Source organism: Myotis nattereri (assembly GCF_964212035.1).
Source record: "Myotis nattereri genome assembly, chromosome: 3".
Lineage (NCBI taxonomy): Eukaryota > Metazoa > Chordata > Mammalia > Chiroptera > Vespertilionidae > Myotis > Myotis nattereri.
The window spans coordinates 183,414,729-183,436,316 of NC_138077.1; the positions used below are offsets into that span (position 1 = coordinate 183,414,729).

The window sequence follows — 21,588 nt, forward strand, 5'->3', positions numbered from 1 at the left end:
CATGTTGAGTAAATGCCTCTGAGAAGACTCACCAAGAAGGTGACACAGTGTTTTTGAGGTAGGACTTTAAGGCAATGCAATGGTAAGAGAGCTGGAGCCAGGAGACCAGGGAGGATCCTGCTGTGTGACCCAGGGCAGGCCCAGCGCTCTCTCTGGGCCTCCATTTCACCACTGGCCACGCGTGCAGGCTGGGCCCGGGGCTTTCCAGGCGTCCTGCAGTCTCAGCCTGGGTGGTCTGCAGTTTGGACAGCAGGTGGGAGGCAGGCCTGTCTGTGGCCAGCCAGGCTGGGCTGTGTTTCATGTATCTGGTGAAGCCAGGTCCGCAAAGTCAGGCAAAGTAGCCCCAGAGGAAGACGTTGATGGCCAGCAGGAGGACAGCATTGATGTCACAGACGCGTCTCCAGAGCGGCTCCTCCTCAATGCTGGTCAGCTTCAGCTCTAGCGCGGCCTTCTCCGCGGGACTCAGGGCTGGCTCCCGGACCCCAGAGAGCCCACAGAACCAGCCCCAGAGCAGCTTTCCACAGGACCTGCGAGGGGCTGAGGGACAAAGGCCAGAGGGGGAGGGAAGCAGGAGGGAGTGGCAAGGCAAGGTCGAAAAGGAGAGTGATGAGAGAGGAGGGGAGGGAGAGAGGGGGGACAAACCGTAGAAAAGAATGAGTGCACAGAAAGAGGGGGGTGGCCGTGGAACAATCACCTTAGTCCTTCCTACTAGCCACAGCCTGGATGCTGATCTGGGACTCCACTGAGCTCTGACCCTGGCCACGCGCCCAACCATCGGCAGAAGCATCTCCATGGTGGTGTGTTAAGGGGCGAGGATAATGCTGTTCATCCCAATTCAGATCACAGAGCCACATGAGGACGCAGTGGGGAGCATCACCCCACCCAGGAAGGAGGCAGCAGTGGAGCCAGACAGGCTGACGCAATGCTGTGGGCAGGGCACTGGCTGGAAGCCACATTCCATGCCCCTGCCATCCCCTGACTGAGGCCACATGCAGACTGCTCAGCTTCTCTGAGCCCAGGGTCTTTCCCTCCCAAATAGGTTAGTGGCATGTGCCCTGTTCTACAAGTTGTTTCATTCATGGAATGAGAATGTAGATTTGACAGCACCTTAAAGAGTCACAGTGCTGAGCAGTGGGACAGGTTCTGGGGAAATCAATGCTCTGAATGTGCCCAAGACTGTGCCACATGCACATGACATCGCCAGCCTGGAGAAGGGGCTCACTCTGAGTTAAAAGGGAGCACATTTCATTAAAAGCTAAGTTTAAAAGAATGAATAAAGAAAATAAATATTATCAAAGTCCTTTTGGATTAACAGATAGTATATTAAAATAAAATTCAAATAAAAAGCCTTTCACTGAGGTTGAACCCAGCCCACTGGAAATGTTTTATTATCTTCACTAGAGGCCCAGTGCATAAAATTTATACACGGGGGTGAGGGTGTCCCTCAGTCCAGCCTACACCCTCTCCAATCTGGAACCCCTTGGGGGATGTCCGACTCACAATCCGGACTGCTGGCTCCCAACTGCTCGCCTGCCTGCCTGCCTGCCTGATTGCCCCTAACTGCTTCTCCCTGCCAGCCTGATTACCCCCTAACCACTCCCCTGCCAGCCTGGTCACCCCTAGCTACTTTCCCCTGCTGGCCTGGTCACTCCTAACTGCCCTCCCCTGCGGGCCTGGTCCTCCCCAATTGACCTCCCCTGCTGACCTGGTCACCCCTAACTACTTTCCCTTGCTGGTCTGGTCACCCCTAATTGTCCTCCCCTGCTGGCCTGATTGCCCATAATGGCCCTCCCCTGCCAGCCATCTTGTGGCTGTGGATGCCGCCATCTTTGAGGGTGTGGCAGTCAATTAGCATATTCCTTCCTTATTGGCGGTGGGCACCGCCATCTTTGTGATGGCATGAGGGTCTATTAGCATATTCCCTCTTTATTAGATAGGATGGCTTTGGAACTTGGCACTTGGTGAGTTCAATGTGACTATGGAGTCTCAGGGATACGAAGACCTGGCTACCATGTAGTCTTGTTCCTTCATTGTACAGAGGAGGGAAAGGGCTTGGAGAAAGGAAGCTACCTGCTTACGGTCATGTAGCCGCAAAGCCGCACGAAGAGGAATAAGACGAATCCAGCTCTCAGTGCACTAAGCTCTATTACAAGCCGGTCCCAGCACTCCCTTTTGAGTTACTTAATAAAGCTAAACCTCTCTGTAGCCTTGGATGTGCATCCTTCCTTTGGATCTGCTCTGCTGTTCTTAAATTTGTCTTTGAGTTCCTGTTCTTAGGACTCAGAAGTGTACGGCCATTTCACTTTTTAACCTGAGTGTGGCGCAGGCGAGGCTTCCTCTTCCACCCCCCATGTCCCCTGGCAGGGAAGAGGCTCTTGCCTCTCCCTGTCCTTCCCCTCCTCCTGGTGGGTGGGAGGGATTTCTCTCATTGAACTTGATTGACTCAGTGCCTCCTCTGTCTCTTTTCGGAGCAAGGCACCCACAGGGAGCAGTCATTTCTCTGCTGCTCCAGAGAGAGGCTCTGTCCTGGACCTGGGCCACCAGGCAGGGATGCCCGTGATTGTGCAAATCCATCTAGTCATGGGGCTGAGATGGGGAGAGTACAAGCCGTACCCTCCTTCCTTCTGGGAGCTACCTTCTCGGCTTCTTCCCTTCCTCCTTCCTCCTTCCTCCTCTCGGCAGCTGCCTCGCCTGCAAAGAGCTGTCCTCTCAGACTGCTTCTTCCACAACATACATTTTATAGGGACCAGACCTGGTCCTGGTGGTGAAGGGATGAGAAACAGTTTTGAGACCCTAACATCTGGCAGATGGACCACAAAGCTCGAAAAGGAGTTAAGGAGTTACATGTTGCAAAGCAAAATTGGGGCACCAGATTAGACTAGGGCTGGTTACTTCAAGCTTCATTGGTGCTTATAAAAGTGAGCCTATAAAAGATTACATTCCCCATTATAGATAGTTTTTTTAAAATAGTGGATCAATTGGTCAAGAAGCTTGGATCTTGAAAATACAAAAAGAAGCTTGGATCTTAGGTGTCAGTAGAGCTCATATTCTGGAGCTTATGATGTCATAACCTCTAGGCAAGTGGCTGTTTCTGTAGAGTCAGGGTCCTAAGCAAAGCTGAAGGGCTCAAGAGTGGTGGAGGCTTCTCAGGCCTCAGAGAAGCTCAGGGCTCCTAGAATCCGGCAAAGACGTGGGAGCCAAGTGGCGTAGCTGCCAGCCGTGTGGGGCCAACAACCGGTGCTTGGATAACGTTATCTATGCCTTAAACTTGCTGGAATTATTAAGTTTGTCACACCAGTGGCTGGGGATGGAATGAAGACGCTTTTTGAAGCCCTGATGGAGCTCTTGCCTACCCCAGTGGGAGAGGGCAGCCTCTGAAGGCACCCCAACTCCACCCAGCACTGGGCTCCTCCATCTGAGGCAGGAAGTACATTTAGGACTTAAATTTCATTAAAATTTTAACTCATCAGGGCAAGAGAAATTGACGTGGGTCTTTAAATTGCAAACAATTTTACCACTGCTGACATTAGTTTTTCCTTGGGAATCTTACACTTTGGGAAATCTCTATGGTGTCACTAAATAAGAATACCTTAACATTGGTATTCAAGCGCCCTGCAGGGAGCTCATAGACGCATTGCATCTAAACCAGCTACAGTATGTCTTATGTCAACTTCCGACTTCAGACTGTGTGGTCTTGAAGGGCATTGAATTCATATATATTCTAATACATTTAGGAACAGACTGTTGAACCTCAGAGTGAAGGCAGGGGTTAGTGGGTGGGAAGAGATCAACCAATGAACTTGTATGCATATATGCACAACCCATATACAAAGACAATGGGGTGATGAGGGTCTGGGGTGGGGGGTAGGAGCGGGCTGGAAGAGGTCAATGGGGGACAAAGGGGGTTATATGTAATACTTTCAACAATAAAGATTTTTTAAAATAAAAATTAAAAATTAATAATAATAATAATAATAAAAGAATCTCCAGGAGGCAGATTGTATGGCCCACCAGCAGCTCAGGCGGACCCTGTACAGACACATCTGCTCTCTTCCTGTGAAGATGACCATGCTTTTGTGTGATTCTAGGCAGATTATTAAGCTCAATAGGAAATAAATAATAAAATGGGTGTGTGTGGGGAGGGGGCGGGGGCTGTTTCTTTGCCATACCTGAGGCTTCCTTCCATGTGGATGGGACTCAATTAATGTCACACCCTTTGATTTGATTTGATTTTCTGCCCTTAGATTCATTCCACCCGGAGAGGTGAAGGGACCTCCTGTGGCAGGCTTGGGAAGGATAAGGAGGGCTCACTTGGTTCACTCCCACCCTCCTCCTGGGCAGTGCAGTGCTCATGGGTAGGTGACTGATGGGTCCCCCTGTCTAATGCTGGGGCTCAGTGCCAGGAAGTGCACCTTCCCGTGGATATAAACCAGCTCTTTCCACCTGCACTTTATCAGTAATGAGGGCAATGTTTGGGCTCCCATCTGCCTTACTTGTCTTATTCCTCACATTGTTTGATAGGCATGTGGGAAGGGAGCAAAGATAGTGTATGGACTCTTACAGAGACTCGTCCTAAGATGGGGTCTTAGGGGACCTGTGACCCAGTATCTGTCCCCATCACTCCTCTGTGATAGCACCCCAGCACACCCTCAGCCTACCTCCGTGCTGCTCCGGGCCCTGGCTGGGGTTCTGGGTCCCCCCGCCTCCTGCAGGGTGCACGCCAGGTGGCATTTCCATCTCCGATGTCCTTGGTGTGTCCTCATGGGCTTCCTTCTCCAGCTCATAGCGGGGGTGGTTCCGTGTCCACCACGTCAGGCGAGCGAGCTGGAGGGAAGGGAAACGCTGTCTTGACTCAGTTCCCTTTGAAGGGAAGTCACGCTGTAAAATTAGAGGGGCCCCTCATGGGGGAACCTCAGAGCAGGGAGGGGTGCCAGGAGCAAGGGTGGAGCTGGGAGGCGAGGCTTGGCTATTCGCTTGGCCTCCACTTCCTTTGAAAGCCTGCTCTCCCTGAGCCACGCCACGTGCTGAAACACACAAAGTCAGGTGCAGGCAGGCAGGCACCCCATGACAAAAGGCTTCCAAAGTCAGGCTAGGAGTTGATTGCTCTTAAAAACAGTGCAATGGAGAGTCACTGCAGACTTTGGGAACAGGGAAGAGACTCTGAGTCCTGGGATTTAGAAAGAATTGAAGGGATTCAGCCTGGAGCCTGTTGCAAAAGTGAAGCAAGAAATAAAGCGAGTTGCCTCCCCTGGCTCACCTGTGAACGACATGCTTGTTTGTAGAAATTAGTGCCACCAGGGTAAGAGTTGTAACCTCTAAGGCACCACACAGGTGAGGGGTGTTCACACTGATTTCCGCTCAGTGTTTCAGGGCCCAGCTTCCGGCATGGGCGCTGTTACGGGCTAAATTGTGTCCCCCTCCCCAAATGCATGTGTTTAAGTCCTAAACCCCAGTACTTCAGAATGAGCTGGTGCTTGGAGATAGGGTCTTTAAGAGGAAATTAAGGTTAAATGGGGTGTTTAGAGTGGCCCTAATCCAATAGGACTGGTGTCACTATGAGAAGAGATTAGGACACAGACAGGCACAGGGGGAGGCCAAGGAGAGAGGCCTCAGAGAGGACCCTATAACACCTCAATCTCAGGCTTCTAGCCGCCAGAACTGTGATAAAATAAATTCCTGCTGTTTAAGCCACCCAGGCTGTGTGTGGTACCTTTTTATGGCAGCTGGAGCAAACGAATGCTCTTTTTCTCTAAAGAAAATAAAAGATTTCAGAACTGAAGACTGGGCCTCATGTCCAAGGACAGGTAAATTGTCAGCATGGGAGAGGGGAGAACTCCCAATTAAGCTCTTACTCTGGTAGACTCTCTTTCTTTTCTCATATATTGTTTCTTGACTCTTCAACCAATCCCTACTCATTCTTCTAGATCCAATCAAAGTGGGTTGTCAGGAACTCTCCCAGGGGTGACTGCCTCTCCTCTGTGCTCAGCCTTGAGACCTGGATTTCTGCTTTTCTTCTTGGTAGAGCAACTGTTTATATGGGTGTCTGTGCCACCTATACACCTCACTGTGGACAGATGCTATGGGAGACCATTCATCTTTGTAACTCCAACACAGGCCCGGCACATAGTAGATGCTCACTGAGAACCTTTCAATTGAAAGAATTACTTTTCAGATGGGAATTAATAACCCAATGAGCTCCTTCTCCCCGGGACATCTGCATGGCAATAGGTAGGATTGTCACCCAATGGAGTAAAAGTTGGTGGTGGGGATGGGGAGGCATTGGGGCGGGGGGACAGGGTTAGTATGACCACTCCACTTGCCTTTTCCTCAGGGATGGGGGTTGTACAGAGGCTGACGGTGACCATGACGATGGCAGTGAGGCCGCAGAGGATGAGGGCAAAGTAGAGGTAGTGGAAGTCCTTGAGCACAGCCGGCCTCTGGTCCACCTCCCCACAGGCTGGGGCTGGGTAGGAGAACTCCAGGATCATGCGCAGGAACCCCACCACCAGGCCAAACATGAGGCCCCAGAAGGCTCCCTGTGGAGAGAGGGCAGACCAGGCAGGGGTGAGATCCAGATGGGAGGCCCTAGGAAGATTAAAACCACTCTGCACCCAAATCTCTCTCCCACTGGTTGTTACTTACTGTGTTTGCTGGTCCATAGGAGTGAATTAATGCTAAGGCTTTGTCCTAACGTAAAGGCAGACAGAGTGGGGTATAGGAAATAACATGGGCTCCTGAGTCAGATGGACCAGGATTTGGACCCCGCCTCCATCCCAGAATAACTGATGCCGTAATTCAGCCTTGCTGACTCAGAGTTTTCTCAGGTGCAACGATAGGAGAAATGAATAAGTACTAAGTGTAGATGCTTAATCTTCAAGCAGAATGAAATGGGATTTTGTAATAAGCAAGGAACAACTTTCTGTTATGATAAATCAGATATCAGTGTTACTTCTATTTTTTCCATATATATATGCTCTGGCACCTCCCATGTCTTCTTTATAACACTGTTCAACCCTAACCTCTGTTTCCTTATGTAAGAGTTATATTTTTAAAATTGAGATGCCAATCTAGATTTCAAAAATTCTGCAATGAGCAGAAGCATCCATAGTTCAATTGGGTTTTGCTGTGCACCGTGACTATCAGCGGGGAGATCGGACCTCTGCCAACAGAAGGCACCAGTGGACACCTTCCTTCGTAGTCCATTGGGAGAGACGTTCCTATGATCTCCTTGGCCATGACCTTAGGCTCTCATGTGGCTCCTGTGCAGTCCTGTCCATGATGTCCCTTTCCTCCTGATCCCAGATCTGGACTGTATAGCTAGAAGATCTGGGGTTTTTCTAAACTGTTCTGGGGAGTAATCAGGGTTATAGTCCTACCTCGAGCTCCTCCAAGGCTTCTGTTAGATTTCAGTGCAGTTTCATGAATAACACGTGTGTAAGCACCCCTGCAAGTTCACACTTCATTTCACCATTATCATTGCTATCTTTTTGCCTGCATATAAACCCTTATAATGTTAGAGATAAAACAGAGTCTAGAGATCTTCTAGTCTGTCTTGAGCTTCCACACACTGTTCCTCATGTCTGAAATACTCTTCCCCCTCCCATTAATTCCTCATGTCTCAGCTAAGATGTTATTTCCTCCAGGAAGGCTTCCCTGACCCTCTCCGAGGCATCTTATAGGTTAGGTGTTCCTGTTCTTTACTATCCTAGCAGCCATTAGTCTTTCTTCTTATTGTTTATTGAATTATGTTTCCTTCTGGCTGGCCTAGTGATGGCAGACCTATATGAACCTTATAAATATGGCATCCCAGATTGATAAATGTTTTTTTTCTTCTACTAGGGTGCTGTTTTCATAACATCCACAAGAGGGCACCACTGCAACAAATCCCTTACTTGGGTGCTGTTCTCAAAATGTCCACAAGAGGGCACTGGGATTAAAAATGGCAACAGACTAAGTGGATGCTACACAGACATGCTTCTAGGACCAAATTGGAATTGCAACTAAAATGCAAAAAAAATAAAAAATAAAAACCCAAATAATCAAATGAAGACAGCTGGAGAGAACCGAGGATGGAAAGCGGAGACCAAATCGAGACTGGTAGGAAGGGCAGAGGCGTGAAAAGGCTGGACTGGCTCCCACAGAAAGCAGCTGTAGTTCCGTAGCAATATCTCAGTGGGGGGTTGCCACTGAGAAATCTGGGGTCTAATCCCCAATCTGGGTCCCCCACAGAGAGCACCAGAACTGAGAAAGGTGGCCACAAAACAACTGGTTGTGAAAAGCAGCAGGGTTGCTGTCTGCCAGGGAGTGATGGCTGGATATGCAGGGATTCTCTTAAAGGACCAATGCACAAAATTTTACGTGAAGCCACTCTCTTTGTGCTCCAGCAGAGGAAGGGCAGAGTGGACTGAAGCTGTGTAAGTAGAAGCCAGGGTTGGGGGCTCTGGGGCTAGAGCTCAGAAAGCAGACACCCTGGTTTCCTGTGCTGAATCATTCCCTCATGCTGGGGAGGTCATCTTTCTCAGGTAGACCTTTGCTATCCAGGTGGTTTTTGCCTGGAGGGAAGGCAGTTGACTCATTCTATTGGAAAACCCCTTGCCGCACAGTGTGGAGTTTGTGAGGCCCATTAAGAGACTGAGAATAACAGTTAGCCTCCAGGCAGAAGCAATTGCCCCACCCTGTTGGAAAACCTCTTTCCACACCTGTGGATGATTGCCTGAGGGCTACTCAAGACCAAATGCAATCAGTCTGCAGGCAGAGGCAGGTCTCTGGAGGCTTTGAGTCTTTGCCGGATCTAATTAGTCAGAAACAATGTTTGATAATATCCTGCACTAGAGATTGAGAGCAGATCTACCTAATACACAGCCACAAACCCAAATAAGCAGCCAAAATGGAGAAACAAAAGAACAACCCTCAAATGAAAGAAAATAAGAATTCTCCAGAAGAGGAGATAAATGAAATGGAGATAAGAAATTTATCTGATATTGAGTTCAGAATAATGATGGTAAAGATACTCAATAGCATGAGAAAAGATATAGTGACTATGAAAAAAGGACAGTCAGAAATAAAGAATGATATAGCACTAATAAAGAACACATTAAAAGGACTACACAGAAAATTAGGGGAAGCTGAGGATCAGATCAGTGAATTAGAAGACAGGGTAGAAAAAAATCACTCAATCAGAGAACCAAAAAGAAAAAATAATGGAAAAAACAGGAGAACAGCTTAAGGGAGTTATGGGACAACATGAAATGTAACAATATTCACATAATAGGTGTACCAGAAGGGGAAAGAAGGGAGCAAGGGATAGAAAACTTCCCTAACCCGGTGAAGGAAAAAGTCACACAAGTTCAGGAGAAACAGAGAGTCCCAAGCAAGAAGAACCCAAATAGGCCCACACCCAGATACATCATAATTAAAATGCCAAAAATGAAAGACAAAGAGAGAATCTTAAAGGCAGCAAGAGAAACACAATTTGTTACCTACAAAGGAGCTCCCATAAGGCTGTCAGCTGATTTCTCATCAGAAACTCTACAGGCCAGAAGGGAATGGTATGAAGTACTCAAGGTAATGGAAAGCAATGATCTGAAATCAAGATTACTCTATCCAGCAGGGCTATCATTCAAAATAGATGGTGAAATAAACAGCTTCCCAGACAAAAGAAGAAAAAAAGGCTAAAGGAGTTCATCACCACCAAGCCAGCATTACAAGAAATGCTAAAGGGACTGCTGTAATGAGAAGAAATAGAGAAACCTCAAGATTGATAAATGTTTACTGAGTGAATGAATGAATCTAGACCAGATGCTATGGGTGAGGAGAGGGCAGTTGGTTTGTGCAAGGTCACAGAGAGGCCAGGTTAGGCCAGACCAGCTCTCCTAACATGTAGTGAACTGCTGTACTCACAGGCTCTGTGATCCTCTTGCAGAAGATGGCCAGCAGGAAGAGGGCAGTGACGGGTGGGGCCAGGTAGCTGGTGATAGACTGGATGTAGTCGAAGAGCTGGCCACTGTTGGAGCTTTGGATGATGGGGATCCAGAGGATGCTGATGACGACCAGGAATACCACAAACACTCTGCCAGGAGGGCACAGGGTGCTGTGAGGAGCCCTCAGGGTGGCAGAGCGTGGGGTAGGGTGAAGGTGATGCTTGGGAGCCAGGAAGGGGGGGGAAATGCATTCTTGTTGAATCAGAGAATGTTAGGAACTAGAATCCCAAAGGATGAGTCCAGAAATTTAGACTCTTGAAATCCCAGAATATCAGAATTCTAGGACCTAAGAGGTCAAGGCTTTTTAAATAGACCTGCTCTTCAGAGAGGAATCCATACCTTTAACCCCACCACCCATCTCAGTAAATGACCTCTGGATCTTTGCTGGGATGCCTTTCCTTCTCTTTTTCACCAAATCCTGTGCAGAGCAGCCCCCTTCTCCAGGATGGCTCCAGACTCCAGTGACTTCTTCCTTCTCTAAGCTTCTCCAACTCTAAGTGTCTCCTCCTCATGTTGCCAGTTAGCTCAGAAAAAAGACTCCGCTTTCATATCCTGACTCCCCCACAACTGATCCAGGCTCAGACCCAGGTCCTCAAAATGCACTCCATGCATGATTTTGCAGGTGTGTGACCAGGTTGATGAAAAACTTTTCTTGGATGTGCTGAGTGCAATAATGCATATGGCCAGCAGATGGTACCAGAACCCCACTGGTTGATGAAATAAGTGTCTAAAAAACCTGGCAGTTTAGTGTGCAAATATCAAAGGACACTTTTTTAGAAATCTCTCAGCACACCAATCCTTTCCTCTTCTTTCTTCTCATTGTCTCTTTCTCAGGCCCCCACTAAAGCAGCAGTTACTCAAGTGACCTCCCTCCTGCTCATCCCCGCCTGCACCATCTGTCCTGCAAGCAAAACCTATGAGCAAGCAGGCAGCGGGACTCTATTGGGCAGCTGTGGGCAGAAGGCACTGTGGTGGTAGGAATAGTGCATGTAAAGGCAGGGAGGTGGAAAAAAGCAAGTTACCTAAACTCAAAGACCATCTTCCCAAAGGGGGGAATGAACACGTTAGTCCAGAAACCTGAGTTATTTATGGAGCCTTAAGTTATGAACCACAGATTTCAGAAAGAGCCCCTTAACTCTATGTAAACTACAAATCCCCAGCCTGGGGCGACAAAGAAAAATTAGCCACCATTATACTCTGAAAAGCATGAAACTGGTTCCAAAAAGGTAAAGGAAAACTCTTTAGCCTGGTGTTGGAGGCTCTGCCTTCTTTGGAGACAAACTTCGTACAAATGTCTTCACTGATGCAGGTCCCTCATTGCACTGCCCGTGTTACTGCCTTTCTCATTAAACTCTTCCATCCTCAGGGCAGGGCCATAAAAGTCCTCCCTGTGTCCCCAGCACAAAGGCATGACCCAATGGGGATGCTCTGGGTGAGACTGATGGAGTAAGTTAAGGCCTTTCTGATATCCTGGGAAGCAGCTGGTCCAAAAGACCTGGAGGGTGAGCCGCTTGCGAGCTTCCTCCCATTTATTCAGTTCACCTTTCACTGTTTGAGTCTTTGTCAGCTTCTCATTGACCCTGTTGATCAATTGCAAGAGAAAGCTGAACAGGCGGGGAAGAGAGTTTTTTTCTCCTTGTTCTGGACGGGGAGGTGGGGCCCAGAGCCAGGAGGGACTTACCTGAGGTCAGGGAGGATGCTGGTGCTAGAACTAGGTGCTCTGACTGCCAGTCCTGGACCCAACCCAGCCACACCTCCCAGGCAAGCCAGGCAGGGAGCAGAGGGGAGAGGGTCTGCCTGCAGGAAGGGGCGCCCCAGGACGGGCCAGCGCACCTGCCCACCACCATCAGCTCCTGCTCCGTTGCCTTCTTGCGGAAGCGCTGCCACACGTCAATGGCGAACAGCGTGCTGCTGCTGTTGAAGATGGAGGTGAGCGAACTCATGAGGGCGGCCATGATCACGGCGATCATCAGGCCCCGCAGACCTGGGGAGAGATGAGGTCTCCGTGGACAACTGGCCGTGAAGGCCTTGCCGGGCACCATGGAGGCTGCAGCGCCCGCAGAGCCAGGATCTGGGTGGAAGTGGGATGGGGAAGGTGCTGGCTGAGGTTCCCACCCAGCAGACAAGCAACCCGGGGCTGGGCACTGGGCTCTGGCCCCACCCTGCCGCTGCCTGCTCTGTGGCCTTGGGGGAGCCAGGGCCCTCCCCAAACCTCCCCAGGAAGGGGTGTGACAGCCCTGACATCTCGTGTGGGTGTCAGAGCTGGCAGACACTTGCTAGTGGTCGCTGGTGGGGAGAAAGTGATGTTATTAAACGTTTTCAGTGTTTTCCTTTTTCATTGAATTGGCGCCAGGCAAAGCCCTGGCCTGGAAGCAGAAGCCCAGGCTTGTTTCCTGGTTCTGCAGGCAACCAGCTGTGTGATCTTTGAACTAAGGGAGTCCTTCACATTAGGGCCAATTTTTCCTCCTGCAGCAAGAGGTTGGCTCCACTGATCCCGAAGTCTCTGCTTCTCATGACCAAGCCTCCAGGAAAATGACTGCTCACCCCAGGGAGGGACCCCCCCACCCGGTCCCACCTCTGGCCTCCCCGCCCTCAGTCCAAATCTTTCACCACCACCTGAATGTCTCCCTGGAAGACTCAAGGCATCCCACACTGAGGCCAGCATCTGCCTCTGGGGCGCTGATTCTTCCTTTTATTAATATTTAGTGGCCCAGTGCATGAAATCCACGCACATTAAAAGGGAATTAATTAGAGCAAATATTTTAATATTGCTATTTGCCCTTTCTCTATAATAGAAATGTCAGAGATGAAAGAAAATTAGTAAAATGTATATGAAAATCTTCCTCCTGTCAGAGTCTGGGGTGTGCCATAGGACCCAGAGTCAAGTCCCCGCCCTCCCGCGTGTGCCTCGAAATTACATGAGACCCAGACTCAGCTGACCACACCCCCATTGGGCAAGATTGAGAACGGGCCGGCCCCACCCCTGTCAAGCCCTGCCAGGTGGGGGGCGCAGCCTCAGATCCCCCAGCCCAGTGCCGTGGAGGGGGGACGCAGCCTCAGGTCTCCCGCCCCTGGGCAGGGGCATGGCCTCAGGTCCCCCAGCCCGGCACCAGGGCAGGGGACATGGCCTGAGGTCCCCCGTCAAGCCCCGCCAGGAAGGGGGCACAGCCTAAGGTCCCCCATCAAGCCCCATTGGGCAGCCTCAGATCACTGATGATCACTTGTTATGGCTTGTTACAAGAACCCCATCTCCGCTGTGGGCACAGCCATCTTGTGATGGCATGAGGGTTAATTTGCATATTACCTCTTTATTATATAGGATATCATTCTAGTCTCCACACCAGACTCCTCCCTCAGAGGTATCCCAGACCCCTTCTGGGCTCCCCTCCCACCCACCTCCTTCTATGGCTGCTCTGTCATTGCTGGGCCTCCCCTGCCTCCTTTTCTCTACTATTTGTTTGATTCATTTCTTATTCTACTGGTGGTGAGGGGAGGGGGTAACTCAGCTCACCTACTTCCCTTCATAAACCTGCCTTCCTCCCATGTCCCCTTTGGGTCCCTTCGTCTTTCTTGTCCCTCAAATACAATCAGTCATCAAGTCCTGCCAATGCTGACTCATATATATCTTTTAAACCTCTTTTCTCCATCTCTAAAACACAAACCTGGTCTTAGCCACCATCACCCCTCACCAAGACCACTGCAGGCCCCTTTTAAATTATCCTTCTGCCGCCCCTAAGCTGAACCCCAGGCAGAGTGGTCCCCCAAAGCACAAATGCGATCATGGATGCTGGCCTAAAACCCCCCTCCCTGACATCCATTGCTCTAGGTGTGGCCACCAACTCCTCTCCACGATGCTTGCCTCCAGTCCTCCTGCATCTGAGCCCATATGGGCCACCTTCAGCCCAAGCTTCATGCTCTCTCTCCCAGCCTCGGGCCTTTGCACATGCAGCCCCTCCTTCTGGATGACGTCTCCCACGCCCTCCAGCTCTGTCTGCCTGAGGTGCTCCTCAGGCCTCAGTTCCATGTCCTCTCCTCTGAGAAACCTGCCCCTACACTCCCCCAAAGTGAGCCAGGTAGTCCTGAGGGTTCCCCCAGCTCCACCGTGGCCCCACACTGGTCACCCTGTATTGTGGCCTCTACACCCTGAGTACCCTGGAGACTGCGTGGAGCCCAAGAGTAGAGCCCTGCCCTTTATCCCTGCATCTCAGGGACCAGGGCACAGAGCAGTGCCTCATGGATGCCTGTGTGTGTGTGTGTGTGTGTGTGTGTGTGTGTGTGTACTGGGAGGGGATGGGGATGTGAATGTTTTTATTCCCTCTCCCTGCCTATGTCCATCCTGAATGCAACCTCTCCTGGGCAGTGGGGATTGGAGGCGGCTGGAGGTGGGGGTGACTGGTGGCCGAGGACATGGGACTCACCAACGGGCATGAGAGCTATGACCAGCTTGGGGTAGGCGATGTTGGAGCATCCCACTCGGGCCCCGCAGACTCTCTGGCAGATGTCAGGGTCCACGCAGCCCACCTCATCTGCAGAATAGGTGATGGCAGTTAGAGACGATAATCTAGGGCCTTCTCGGGATGGCCCAGTATTTGCTTTCTGACCCCACTGGGAAGTGTCCACTGGGGACTGTGCTGGGCCTGAGGGTCAAGGGGCAGGTGGTTGACTGGGTACCAGGATTTACTATGGTAACTTTCTCTGCCATATACTACCCACAAGGCTAGTAGACTTGTTAGCTTTTAGGCCAGTGATGGCGAACCTATGACACGTGTGTCAGAGGTGACACGCGAACTCATTTTTTTTTGGTTGATTTTTCTTTGTTAAATGGCATTTAAATATATAAAATAAATATCAAAAATATACATCTTTATTTTACTATGGTTGCAAATATCAAAAAATTTCTATATGTGACACAGCACCAGAGTTAAGTTAGGGTTTTTCAAAATGCTGACACGCTGAGCTCAAAAGGTTCGCCATCACTGTTTTAAGCTTTATATCCTAATAAAAGGCAAATGTCCTTGGAAGGCACCAAGAACGCTTTACTAGTCTTTTCCTTATAAAAGAAAAACAGGATTTAAAATGACATTCCGATGCAAATTTTTCTACTCAAGTAGTTTGGATCACAAAGGTTAACATACTATTATATGTTCTTTTTTGTTTGTTTGTTTTAATCCATCAAACAGTTGCCTTCTGTATGTGGCCCAATAGGGGATCGAACCCACAATCCAGGTATGTGTCCTGCCCAAGAATCCAATCGGCAACCTTTTGGTGCACAGGACAGTGCTCATCCAACTGAGCCACACTGGCCGGGCACTACTCCCTGTTCTTATTAAGGACTATGCAGGCCCTGCCTGCTCCAGCTCTCACCTGGGTACAGGGCCCGGCTGATCATGCCGGGCATGACGATGAAGAACATGGGCAGGATCTTCAGGTAGCCGCCCAGCACGGAGCCTCCCTTGGCGTGAGACAGACTCTTGGCGGAGAGAGACCTCTGCACAATGACCTGAAAGGCAACAGCGGAGGCCACAGGTGGGCTCTGACGGGGTCACTGCCTGTGCCCCTGTGGTGGTCCCAGAACAAGTCCCAACCCCCTGCATCCAGATGCCCAGTTCCCCGCAGGAGCCACCCCAGTTCAAGGTGGGTGGGGCCCGCCTGGCTGGGGCATCACCTGGTCCGTGCACCAGCACCAGGTGGCCAGCACCGTGAGCCCGAAAATGAGGCCTGGCCAAGGGATGTCCCCGCTCACAGGGTCCCGAAGCATGTGGAAGGCGTCAGGCCGGGGGAGGTGGCAGGTGGTGTTGGGGACTGTGACATTGGGGATGGCCTGCTGGTACCGCTGCTCCAGGCCCGGGTACCAGCCCACCTCCTTAAAGCCTGTGGGGGGAGACCTCAGTGAGTGAAGCAGCCCTGAGCCCCACTGAGTCTGTCACATGCTCCCCAGCTCCCAGTCCCCGGGTGGAGTCCCTGGGCTTGGAACTGGCCCGAGATGTGGAAATGTGAATGGGCTGTGGGGCGCTGCTGGTTTGGCATAGAGAGCATGTCCCCGGCCCTGAGGCGGGTATGGCTCCATGCCCCAGGAAGTCCTGATCAAACCACGAGGTGACAGGAGCCACACTGGCTGAGAGAGGCACTTAGGGGCAAGGTGGGGTGTATTCAGTTCTCCTTACCCAGAAACATGAGGACCAGGGCTCCCCCCACCATGATGACCGTCTGCAGAGCGTCCGTGTAGATCACGGCTGTGAGGCCCCCTGGGGACCCAAGGAGAGGGCTCATCAGTCAGCACCAAGGTTTCCTCTCTGCGCCCGCCCTGCGTGTGCCACCCTGGAGAGACCAGAGAGGACACCGAGCCCTCTCAGCAGGTGGGCTCCCCTCCGCCCCACCTGCCCGGGGGAGGCCGGTCAGTCACAGGTGCTCGGGCCCAGCTCTTTCCATTGACAGCGTCTACCCAGCTGCCTGGACAAAGCCTCTTTAATATCTTGAGTCTATCCCTTTGTGAGCTGGTAACTCTGCCAGGACGCCCCTCCCCGACCTGGACACCCACTTACATTCCCGTCCGCCCAGGCCCACTGAGCCCCCGCGTCCCAGGAGCCAGGCCTGTGCCGGTGCTCTGCAGGAGGGGCTTTGTGGCTTTAGTCTGAAGCAGCCTGCAGTCTGGTCCAGGTGACAGTCCCCTCAGCCCTGCCCTGCTCCTGGGTACGAAGGGTCTCTCAGGATCTCTCAGGGCCTCTCCTTCCCCGCCTCCTTGGGCTGGCCCTTGCCTCCTGTTCCTGCCCTTGTGTGTCCCCTTTTTCTGGTCACTGTGCCTCTCGTCACTCCTGCGTTTTCCCTTGATCCTACCTCTCTGTCTGTCTCTGTCTTTGGCTCTTCCTGTTTCTCGTCCTCTGCCCTCCCTCTGACATCTCTCTCCTCCAGCTCTTCCCACTGTATCCTGGTGGCCCCGGGCTTCCCTCTCCACCTCTCCCTGCCTCTATGTCTCCTCTGCTCCAGCCCTGCGCCCTGAGGTGACCTTCCCCCAGCCCTACCTGCGATAGTGTAGATGGCTGTCACCACCAGCAAGGCCACCGTGGAGAGGTACAGGTTCCAGCCCAAGGCCATCTGGATGAAGAGGGCTCCAGAGAAGATGTCAGTCTGTAGAGACACGACTGGGAGGTCACCAGGTATGGCCCCAGGGTGTCACCTTCCCTCTCAGCAGTACCAGCTGCTGTCAGCCCTCCTCACACCGTGAGGACAAGCCTTTAGCGGGTGAGGTGGGCCATGCAGGCGCTGAGCTGCCATGGAGGTGTCAGAGCAGAGGTGGTCCCAGTCCATGACTTTTATGAACCCATTACAGGGCTACAACATGGTGGAGGGCAGGACACATGGATGGGTCACAGGACCCCAGCCTCAGTTCCAGTCCCAGAGCTGGCCCTCTGGGCAAATCATGTGACGCAGTTTTGTTTTCTAAGGTTAGGTCAATGGAGAAAGAATAAGGACCTTTATTTGTAACATTCTAGGCAACTAATGCATGGTGCTGAATGAAGAATCAGGGATAGAAAGATGAAAGAAATGAATGAACTCTAGATTGTGAGGTCTTTGAATGGAGGGACTGTCATTCACTCAACAAACATCATCCATCTCTGACTACCTACCACTGAGGGAGAGCATGCGCTGAAGGTACATGGGTTCTTTCTTCCTTTCTCCCATCCTCCCTTCCATCCATCCAGATGAGGAAACCAAGGCCCAGAGAAGGATCCTGCCCTCGCCACAGCCTCGTCAGTGACCAGCTGGGGCGCATGCTCTCCCTGATTCTTCATTCACCCCATCCATCCATCCAGCAATAAGCCGTGCCCAGTACTCAGCATTTTCGGAGACAGGGTGGCCACACTGCAGTGTACTCACCGAAATCTTGGTGAAGATGTAGAGGATGAGAGACAGCACAGACATGTACACCTGGATCCTCTGGCCCCCAAATCGCTTCTGCAGGTACTGCGGCATCGTGACCACGCCGGCTGCGATGTACACAGGGACGAAGACCCAGCCGAGGGCCAGCAGCAGCCAGGTTGCCTGGGAGAGTGGAGAGAAATTGGTGTTCATGTCCTGGATGCAAATGGACGAGTGTCCCCTAAGGAGAGGCGGTGCCATGCGGAGGACAGCCCTGAGCAGGAGGTAAGGGACCCGGGATCTGATCTCAGTCCTGTGTGACCGCCAGTGGTCCCTCTATCTTCTCCAGGTCTTGGTTTCTTCATCCATAAAATGGGTTCTCCCCAAGCACATCTGAGGGTCCTCTCAGGGCTAAGGCCAGGGGTGGGGCGGGTAGGGCGGGTTGGGCTCAGACCCCTAGTATCCCCGAGAAGCCCTGGGCCAGCTTCCTTACGTTCCATTCGAAGCCGCCCACAGCAAGGCCTCCGGCAGCGCCCGTCCCAGCCAGGCCGATGAACAGGCCGCTGCCCACATTGCTGGACATCAGAGATGCTCCGATCTGCAAGGCACAGGTGGGTCAAGAATCAGGGGTCAGTTTTCATCTGATTCAACCTGGAGTCTCCCATGAGTTTCAGAAGCTGGGACGTGGCGGGGAGAGAGGACCTGGACTCATGGAATCTGAGATCAGGGGGAGGAGAGGAAATGGGGAGCAAAGAGAAAGAGGGATGGAACTGACAGCTAGTGGGGGCCTGCTGTATGCCCGGCGCCGTGCGAGGCATTGCGTGTATTTTATGTGTGATAATCACTTGATCTCCACAAAGATTTGCAGGGATGAGTATTAATCTTCCCAACTTACAAAGAAAGGAAATAATGTTAGGAAGAACAGACAGTGGCTCCTGGCCTCCCAGTGGGAGTAGCTAAGTGGGAAAGAAGGAAGCCACGGGGAGCAGGTCCACGCGGGGAGGATGAAGCGCTGACTCAGGCCATGGACCTAAGGGCCCCCAGAGAGGAGGAAGGGGAAACGGAGGGGAGATAACACGGTCAGCTGATGGGGATCCTGGGTCGTAAGGGTCCCAGAATCAGCTCCTGGAGGCTGTGGGGGGTTTACATCTATGATTTCCCTCATTTACCTGCTTTTTAGTAATAAGCTGATGTGTCACCTTCCCAAGAAAATCTTTGCTGGTCCCGCTCCCACTGTCTGGAGGTCAGAGGCTTCCTGCGAGCCCTCACGAGCCCCCCACACTGCCCCATGGTCCCTCCAGCACTTCCCCTCCCCAGAACCCCCCACCCCTCCAGCTCAGCAGTCATGCTGTCTGTGAGTCCATCTGCCCAGTGCCACCCAGCTTTCAAGGACAACATTGTGGACCACATCCCTGTAGGTCCAGCCTGCGGCCATGAGAGGGCGCCAGTGGACGCTTGTGGGAGGTGTTCAGAAGAAGGTCGCTCAGGTGGCAGGTGCACTGGGACTGGAGAGAAGGAGCCCAGAGCCAGGAAACCCACCTGGGGCTGTTTCCTGGGAACAGGTGGGAGATGAAAGGAGGACTTGGATGGGGGAGAAGGGGAGGGAAGAAGGTCAACTCACCGGCCACCAGGTCATGGACCTCCCGGCCAGGAAGTAGCCGCCAATGGTGCCTCGGCTTGCCCGGAAGGACGACTGGAAGGGAAATGGCCAGAGGTGAGGGTTTCCCGAGATTCCCCAGCCTCTGCCCTCACCCAGACTCCCCGCCCTCGGCCCAGGCTCTGTGGACGCAGAGGGGAGAACTGAGGCAGGTTTTCATCATCTTTATTCTACGCGGCCTTGGGGTGCTCTGAGCCTCTCTCTGAGCCTCCGTGCATGTCTCCCAGAACCAGTGTGAAGAGCCAGGAGCCAGTGAGGGCATGCAACCCCCGCCATGGCACAGAGCTGCATGCGCATACAGGTGCCCTTCCTCCCCTCCGTCCGAGCTGCAGGGAGACCGACCTGTCCCCTCCTCCCCCGGGACTCCTCACTGGGGAGGGTAAGTGCAAAGCTGGTATTAAGATGCTGCCAGGCCTCCGACTGGGTCTGGAGGGAGAAGCACTGAAGGGGAGGCAGGAAAGGGAGACGTAGACGCTTCTCTCCCCGGAGGAAACGTCACTGATCAGCCACAGGGCAGCGATCTCTGTGCAGGGCTGGTGACGGCTCCACCCTCCCTCAAACGTCCCAGTGTCACCTCTGGTCCTCGGGGAGGCCAGGGGAGCAGCAAACACTAATTTCACACATTAATCACGAGGCCCAAGTCAGGGAGCAACCTGTCCAGCCTCCATGGAGCTGGTGCTTCTCCCCCTGCCCTGCCCCCCTTGCCAAGCCAGGGGTCATCTGTGTGGCCTGTTCTTCCTCACACCAGCCCTGGGAGGCAGGGACTGTTCACCACTCTACAGATGAGGAAACCAAGGCCCAGAGAAGGATCCTGCCCTCGCCACAGCCTCGTCAGTGACCAGCTGGGGCTCCAGGCACCGTTGGCTCGCAGCAGAGTCTAAAGGTTCCGGCATTTCTCTCCAATACTTCCGTGATGACAGCAGCCCTTTATGGCTGCCCTGTGTGCCAGGCCCTGAGCCAGATGTCACGGAAGGGTTGTGCCTGCTCTGGGCTGTGGTCCTTATTCTCATTGTCCAGATGATAAACGGAGGCTCAGAGACGCTTCGGAGGTTCCCAGGGCACGCGGGGATGCTGGAGCTGGGGTGTGAGCTCAGGGCTCGCTGGCCTCAGAGCCTGCCTCTCTATGGCACTGAGGCTTAGGGGGACAATGGACCACAGAAGGACCTTGGGGTCTGCCGGGCTCCCTTCCCGTGAACACAGGAGCCCGGCTCCTTTAGAAAGCTCTGCTTCTTGCCCAACACTAACTAGTGAAAGGTGGGGTAGGCCAGGAGTCAAGCATCCGGGGAGTTGGGCATCTCAGCTTGGTGAGGAGGGAAGGAATGGGATCAGGGTGGCCAGGGAGGGTGGGGCGAAGGCAGCAGGTGCACAGAGTCAGGCAGTCAGAAGACGGCCTCAGGCCTGGCCTGCCTCTGGCTTGCTGTGTGACCTCAGGCCAGTCACACCCTTCTCCGGCTCCAGTCTGCTGCCTATGACGGGGGGCTGATGAGACCCTTCCACTCCCACCCCTTCCTCTGCCCAGCCCTGCCCCAGCCCCCCCCCCCCCCGCCCCCCCCCGGCCAGCTGGAGATGAGAATGTGGCTCTGCCTCCCCTGCCGGCTCCCACCCTCCACAGCTACTCACCCAGACCCCCACGCCCACAACGAAGATGAAGTAGACGACCAGGACCCCGATGTCGTAGGCGTGCAGGCTGGCCCCGGGGCCCGGTGCCGAGCTCCGAGCTGCCGCAGTCCTGACCCCATTTCCTGAAGCTCCGAGCCCTGGCGCTGCCAGCTCCATGCTCCTTGGTGAGAGCCGCTCACCACCCGGCTGGACTTTGAGGCGCTCCTGGCTTCATTCCTTCCCTTTAATGATTAAACAGCCCAGTGCCATCAACTGCTGAGAAAGCCCAGCCCCACTGGCAGGTAAATCCTGGCCACCCTTTCCCCTCTGTGGGCTCTCTCCCTCTCCCCCGCCCTCTCCCCCTCCTCTCCCCTTCCCCCTTCCTCTCCCTCTTCTCTTCCTGCCCCACCACACACACACACACACACTCACACACACACACACACACGCAGAGGCACACACGGGTATAGGCAGGCACACACAGGCACATGCACC

General features: G+C 52.8%; 1 protein-coding gene across 1 annotated transcript; it reads right to left on the reverse strand.

Moving 5' to 3' along the window:
• Nucleotides 1–328: 328 nt before the first annotated feature.
• SLC5A9 (solute carrier family 5 member 9) lies at nt 329–21,270 on the reverse strand (the record flags this gene model as incomplete). Its single annotated transcript, XM_081087685.1, has 14 exons — nt 329–537; nt 4,659–4,824; nt 6,321–6,536; nt 9,901–10,069; nt 11,814–11,964; nt 14,399–14,506; nt 15,345–15,480; nt 15,646–15,851; nt 16,145–16,225; nt 17,000–17,105; nt 17,856–18,020; nt 18,331–18,435; nt 19,459–19,530; nt 21,115–21,270. 14 exons carry the CDS (start codon nt 21,268–21,270, stop codon nt 329–331), a joined length of 2,046 nt encoding a protein of 681 aa, XP_080943811.1.
• Between the last annotated feature and the right edge of the window lie 318 nt (nt 21,271–21,588).